Genomic DNA, 7,500 nt, shown 5'->3' on the forward strand with positions numbered 1-7,500 from the left:
CAGTGGTTAGTTATGCTGTGGTTGGTTGCAGTAACATTGGAATCCAGACAACAGTGCTTGAAGTTGTGGTTGTGGTCTTGTCGACCACATAAAAGCCCTGCGTTAGGTTTGACCGCAAGTGAGTGTGGAGGGCAGAGGGATGAGTTAGTCCTTTGTGTGGTGATGGGATGGGGGAGGGGAGCTGGGGGCTGGACATCACAGGACAGGACAGGACAGGACAGGAGAGGGGGGGGGGGGGGGGGGGAGAGAGAGAGGGGGGTGGAGAGAGAGGGAGGGAGAGAGAGAGAGAGAAAGAGAGGGGGGGAGGGAGAGAGAGGGAGGGAGGGAGAGAGAGAAGGGGAGAGAGAGAGGGAGGGAGAGAGAGAGAGAGAGAGAGAGAGGGGGGGAGAGAGAGAAGGGAAGAAATAAATCCACAAACTGGACAGGACAGGGAGTATGTGCCTGTGAACCAACCCAAGGCTAAGTTGTTACACCACTGCAACAGCTTACCGTGTGAAACATATCTGGTGAGGCTCTGCCTAGGAGGTCCATTCAGTTCTGAAATTCAAACTTTGTGTTGGAAATAGATTACTTTCGACGCAAATTCTTCAATGAAATGCCTGAATTGACTTCCCTTTATAGATAGCCACCTCTACTGTGACCAGTGACACAGAATGAACACCTCTGCATAGATTAACAACCCAGATTGTTTTTTGGCCATAAAGAAGTCATGTCACATGTATCTTTGGGTTGGCTGGTGGTGGATGGTCAACGTGAGTGTGATGGTGGTGGTGGTGGTGGGGATGATGGTGGTGGTGGTGGGGATGATGGTGGTGGTGGTGGTGGGGATGGTGGTGGTAATGGTGGTGGTGATGGAGGTGGTGGAGGTGGTGGTGGAGGTGGTGGTGGTGGTGGTGGTGGTGATGAACAGTGTGAAGGCCAGCGTGGGCCAACACAGCTGGGTAGGCAGGGACTGTTTGGACAGCAGAGCCCTCTGTGTTTGTCCCACTCTTGTGCCCCTCCTCCCTGATCCAGCTGGTCCTCCAGGGGGAACAGCCCCCTCCTACCCCACCCCTGAGTCAGCAGCCTGGGGGGCCAAGAGGATGACAGACCCCAAATGGTGTCGGTGTGTTTGTTTGGAGGGGGCCTGCTAATTAGATAAAGACTTTGGCCCCTGTCACTGGGGGGTGGGGGGTGGTGGGTTGGGGGGGGGGGGGTTGCTGCAGGAATGGCATCCGGTGCCAGATCAGACCATCTAATTCCTGACCCTCTGGACCGGCTGTCCTGTCAGTTTGGACTCCTGCTGTGCCCTGGTCAATGCTGGCTCTGTCTCGGCCTGAGCCTGTGTGCTCAGACTGTCAGGATCTGACAGTCCGGTTTTGATAAAGATGAAAGCCTGGGGTACCAAACACAAAACAGATGTTTCCTTTCAACCACCAAATAAGTGCATCGGCATCCCAGTCATGCATTTAACATGTAACAGATACAAAACACACACATTGGAAAGTCGTTACGATTCTATCAATGAACCGTCTGGTCCTTACACTCTTTTTAATACCAGCAGAGTACATTTATATTTACATTAATGGCATTTAGCAGACGCCTTTATCCAAAGCGACTTCCAACAAATACATTTGTTTAAGTAAGTGAATCATCTATCCATCAGTCATCATAAGATAAAGTAATCAATTCTCACACCAGGGGCCATAGGAAGTCACAATGCTAGAAGAAGGATTTTTTTAAATTATTAATAGGAGAGAAACAGGGGGGTAGTGGGGGGTCTTTAGGAGGGACCGTTAAGATGTAAGAGATGGGTCGTCAATCTACGGCGGAGTATCAGCAGCAGAGCGACTCGAGAGGCGAAGACAGGTGAGAGATAAGCCTACTGCTGCTTCAGCGTTTCCTTGGATGGTGTTTATGTTCACACAGAACGAGTCCTCCTACGTTACTGCGTCAGCATGAGGACGGTACAGACATAATGTAGCTATCCCTCCTCCGCGCCAAGGCCACGGCGCCAATGTAGCGCTCATCGACAAACCACAGAGTCAGAGAAACGAGATGTGTCAAGTCAGTCAGTCAGTCAGAACGTCATGAGACATTTTTTGGACATGACACGATTGTTTTCTTTACAGTTTTTTTTTCATTCCGTTTGAGAATTTTTTCAAGTCGACTGAAGAAGCGTCGGCATCAGATGTATTTCCAGCTCTCACGGCGGCTGTACCAAGTCTTAACACACAATCACCCTTGTTTATTTCCTAGCAACGAAGGAACATATCATTATCATTACATATCAAAGTTATCACACCAGTTGGAAGATGCTTATTGGGAGTGTAAATGAAACATCAGCCTGTAATTCAGATGTTTCCTGATTTCTCCTCTCGCTTTAAGCTGCCGTCTCTGTCTGTGTCTTCACACGTCAGCGATGATAACTCTCTCTGTGGTGTGTGGGGGGGGGTGTGTGTGTGTGTGGGGGGGGGGGGGGGGGGGTGAGGGGGAGGGGGGTGGGGGGGGGATCAGATGTGGAGATAAGTGCATGTTGAGGGGATGCTGACATTTGACTCCAACAAGGAGGATAAAAGTGACTGGTTCAGAGCTGTTTCCCCTGGTAGTCATGGATGACAGATATTTATGTGGGGGCAAAGGAAGGACAGGAGACTGTTGGTTTTGCCCTCAACCCATACGTGGCTGAGCAGCAGATTTAACATGAATGGAAAACCATGAGAGGTTTAAGTTAAAAGACAGGGTGGGATATAACATATAATCGTTGCCGAAATGGCGTTGAAAGGAAGGCAACACACACACACACACACGGACACACGCATACACACACACACACACACACACACACACACACACACACACACACACACATACACACACACACACACACTTGAAGATTGTGTGTTTGTGTTCCCATGAAAACAATTATGGGGATGTCTACCCCCAAACGAGTTCCATTTGTGCATTCCTGAGGTCAGTAGAAGTGTCTGGAACTCCCAAGAGGAAAGGGGGTGAGGGGGTTATGTTGGGGGGGGGGTGTTCTGACTAATCCCCTGTGATATAGTGTGTCTGCAGAAGGTGTTGTGTTATAATGCGTACCCCTGGAAGGGTTGGTTAAAAGACAACAGGAATCAGGGGGTAAACTCTAGGCCTCTAGTTGTGGCTGGGGGGTATATGGGGGTAAACTCTAGGCCTCTAGTTGTGGCTGGGGGGTATATGGGGGTAAACTCTAGGCCTCTAGTTGTGGTTGGGGGGGATAGGGGGGTAAACTCTAGGCCTCTAGTTGTGGTTGGGGGGGATAGGGGGGTAAACTCTAGGCCTCTAGTTGTGGCTGGGGGGGATAGGGGGGGATAGGGGGGTAAACTCTAGGCCTCTAGTTGTGGTTGGGGGGGATAGGGGGGTAAACTCTAGGCCTCTAGTTGTGGCTGGGGGGGATAGGGGGGGATAGGGGGGTAAACTCTAGGCCTCTAGTTGTGGTTGGGGGGGATAGGGGGGTAAACTCTAGGCCTCTAGTTGTGGTTGGGGGGGATAGGGGGGTAAACTCTAGGCCTCTAGTTGTGGTTGGGGGGGATAGGGGGGTAAACTCTAGGCCTCTAGTTGTGGATAGGGGTATCGGTAGGAGGGGATGTGGGGGTGAGCGATGAAAGAGGGGCTTGTTTGAAGAGCCTGTCGAAACAGGATTGTAGCTGGTCTAGCTCGTCTCCCCCCGACCGATGATAGAGAGAGAGAGAGGAGAGAGAGAGAGAGAGAGAGAGAGAGAGAGAGGAGAGAGAGAGAGAGAGAGGGAGAGAGAGAGAGAGAGAGCACTATTGCTGTTGTGACTCAGTGGTTAAATGTTCTTCATCCTACCATTATGTCTAAAGTGGTCCCCAACCTGTACACAACACGGACCTGCTTCATATGAACCACACCGTCCAATCAGAGGTGTCTTCGTGCTCTGATGAATATACCGTGGTGGGTACAGCAAGGTGCACTAGGGGTGCTCCCAGTCAGAATGCTTATTTGTGTATTCTCATCAATAATAACATTTGTGTGTGTGTGTGTGTGTGTGTGTGTGTTTGTCTGTGTGTGTGTGTGTGTGTGTGTGTGTGTGTGTGTGTGTGTGTGTGTGTCTGTGTGTGTCCGTGTGTGTCCGTGTGTCTGTGCGCGCGCGCGTGTGTGTGTGTGTCTACAGATCTTCCAGGTGGCCTACATCATCATCAAGGCAGCCAACTCTCCCCGTCCCGGAAACTGGATTCTGGAACGTTCTCTGGACGGCGTGTCCTTCAAGCCGTGGCAGTACTACGCCATCAGCGACAGCGACTGTCTGACACGCTACAACATCACCCCCCGCCTCGGCCCGCCCACCTACAAACGCGACGACGAGGTCATCTGTACCTCCTACTACTCCCGTCTCGTACCCCTGGAGCACGGAGAGGTAGGGACCAACACTCCCAACGCCCCCTGGGTTAGCTAACCCTAACTCTAACCCTAACCCTAACCCTGGAGCACGGAGAGGTAGGGACCAACACTCCCAACGCCCCCTGGGTTAGCTAACCCTAACCCTAACCCTAACCCTAACCCTAACCCTAACCGCCTCGTACCCCTGGAGCACGGAGAGGTAGGGACCAACACTCCCAACGCCCCCTGGGTTAGCTAACCCTAACCCTAACCCTAACCCTAACCCTAACCCTGGAGCACGGAGAGGTAGGGACCAACACTCCCAACGCCCCCTGGGTTAGCTAAGCCTAACCCTAACCCTAACCCTAACCCTAACCCTAACCCTAACCCTGGAGCACGGAGAGGTAGGGACCAACACTCCCAACGCCCCCTGGGTCCTTCTTTAGATAAGGATGGTTAGTCATCTCAGCCAATCTATAATCGGTTCCCACCGACAGAAATGTGTTTAGGCAGGGTTCAGTCAGGACACTGACATCGATTGAGTGTAAAGTTGAATGAAAATGGTCATACATTAGGTCTGGCGTAAATGGATGTCTCCGCTCTGATACAGCTCCCCGCTTGAAGTTAAACAACATTAAATACAAATAATATACAATACCAGTCAAAAGTTTGGACACAACCTTGCCAAGAGTGTGCAAAGCTGTCATCAAAGCAAAAGGTGGCTACTTTGAAGAATCTAAAGTATAAAACGTATTCTGGTTTGTTTAACACTTTTTTGTTTACTACATAATTCCATATGTGTTCCTTCATAGTTTTGATGTCTTCAATATTAATCTACAATGTAGAAAATAATAAAAAATAAAGAAAAACCATTGAATGAGAAGGTGTGTCCAAACTTTTTACTGGTACTGTACATAGCAGGGAGCCCATGAACTTCGACCCCCCCCCCCCCCGTAGCTAGGTAACCACAGAGTGAACCTGCAGGTGGAAGCTGGGAGTAGTGGGTGGGATGTCCAGAAACGCACTCCCATAGCCGGTGGCGAACAACGGCTCAGCGGGGGCGGAGTCTGAGCATCACTCAGCTCCTAAAGCCTGTCCCGTGAACATGTGACACCATTTTCATCACGTGAGATCAGCTGTCTGTCCCTGGCGGTCAGCTGTCTGTCCCTGACGATCAGCTGTCTGTCCCTGACGGTCAGCTGTCTGTCCCTGACGATCAGCTGTCTGTCCCTGACGATCAGCTGCCCTCCTCCTTAAAGTGTCTCACCTGAACCTTTGTGATCTTAAATGTAAACAGTTTTGTAACGAGTCTGCTCTCCCATCTCCACTCCTGTCTCTCTCTGTCTCTCTCTCTCTCACACACACACACACACACCCACCCACACACACTCACACACACGCACACACACACACACACACACTCATACGCACACGCACACGCACACACACTCACACGCACACACACACACACACACACACACTCACACGCACACACACACACACGCACACACACACACACACACACACACACACACACACACACACAAACACACACACACACACACTCACACGCACACACACACACACACACACACGCACACACACACACACACAGATCCACACGTCGTTGATCAACGGTCGCCCCAGTGCTGATGACCTCACGCCAGAGCTGCTGGACTTCACCTCAGCACGCTACATCCGCCTGCGCATGCAGAGGATCCGCACGCTCAACGCCGACCTCATGACCCTCAGCCACTGCGACCCCAAGGAGGTGGACCCTATCGTCACGCGGCGGGTACAGCGACTGCTCTTCTTTTCTGTCCAGTTCTCAATGGCTCGTTTTCCAGAAGCCTTGTGACTTCATAGTGCACTGAGTCTTCACTGAGTCTTCTAACGCGATTGGATGTTTGCTGAGTTAGCGTGTGTATTCTAACTCTGATTGGCTGTTGTGTGTCCTGCAGTACTATTACTCCATCAAGGACATCTCTGTGGGCGGGATGTGCATCTGTTACGGCCACGCCCAGAGCTGCCCCTGGGACCCCGTTGCCAAGGTAACGCCAGGCTGCCCTTCGCCCTGCCCGTGCAGGATCACGCTACGGCTGTCAGTCGGCCTTTGTTTCAGACACAGAGTTTAACGCTGAATTACTGCCTTTCTGAGATTTTTTGGGATGCCCTTCGTGTCACATTTTGACTCAATAAAGCTTGCCTCTTAGGGGTCAGCAAAGGTTCACTGTGATTTGTATGTTTGTTAAGAGTGCTGTGTTTTTATTGAAATGTTGTGCTACTTGTGAGAAGTGACGCCGGTCATTTTAAAATGTATAAATTCAGCAGGGAAATCTTCCCAACCCCCCCCTATACTGTAGTCCTGTGGGAATGGTCTAGCCCAACATTTGCCCAGTTGAGTTGGCTTCCTCATTAAAGGGAAAGTCACGTTAACAAGAGGATGAGAAAGCACACACACTAATCCTACTGGTGCTGCAGCCCAGCAATGAGAAATACAATCACATGTTTCCCACCATCACAATACACACAAACACCACATCACACACACAGACACACACAGAGACACACACATCACACACAAACACCACATCACACACATGCAACACACAAGTGTTGAGTCACACCTCGTATGGGACTATTGTCAGCACAAATGAGGAAGCCATTTAATTAGATGTGTGTGTGTGTGTGTGTGTGTGTGTGTGTGTGTGTGTGTGTGTGTCTGTGTCTCTGTGTGTGTGTGTGTGTGTGTGTGTGTGTGTGTGTGTCTGTGTCTCTGTGTGTGTGTGTGTGTGTGTGTGTGTGTGTGTGTGTGTGTGTGTGTGTGTGTGTTTGTGCGTGCGCGTAGCAATCTACTGCTCACACACAATGACCCAACAGACAATAGGACGATAGCAGAAGAAGAACAGTGTTTCCCTCGCCCGTCCCATCCTTGCTCTCTCTCTCTTTTGTCCCCTCAGAAGTTGCAGTGTGTGTGCGAGCACAATACGTGTGGGGAGAGCTGTAATGAGTGTTGCCCCGGATACCACCAGGAACCGTGGCAACCGGGAACCCGCTCAAAAGGCAACACTTGCGAGAGTAAGCTGGACTTGGTCCCTCGAACCCCCTAAACCGGAATAAGACTGAAACTCAGCTCAGGAT

General features: G+C 50.8%; 1 protein-coding gene across 1 annotated transcript in view; it reads left to right on the forward strand.

The window, feature by feature from the left end:
• Positions 1-7,500, forward strand: part of lama1 (laminin, alpha 1) — a gene marked incomplete at its 5' end in the record, with an annotated part of 57,660 nt that overhangs the window by 9,787 nt on the left and 40,373 nt on the right. The window contains 4 exons of the mRNA XM_083682078.1: positions 4,154-4,396; positions 5,975-6,154; positions 6,321-6,410; positions 7,320-7,437. Coding sequence (XP_083538204.1) covers positions 4,154-4,396; positions 5,975-6,154; positions 6,321-6,410; positions 7,320-7,437 — 631 coding nt within the window. The remainder of the gene's footprint in view (positions 1-4,153; positions 4,397-5,974; positions 6,155-6,320; positions 6,411-7,319; positions 7,438-7,500) is intronic.

Source organism: Argentina silus (assembly GCF_951799395.1).
Source record: "Argentina silus genome assembly, chromosome: 1".
Classification (NCBI taxonomy): Eukaryota; Metazoa; Chordata; class Actinopteri; order Argentiniformes; family Argentinidae; genus Argentina; species Argentina silus.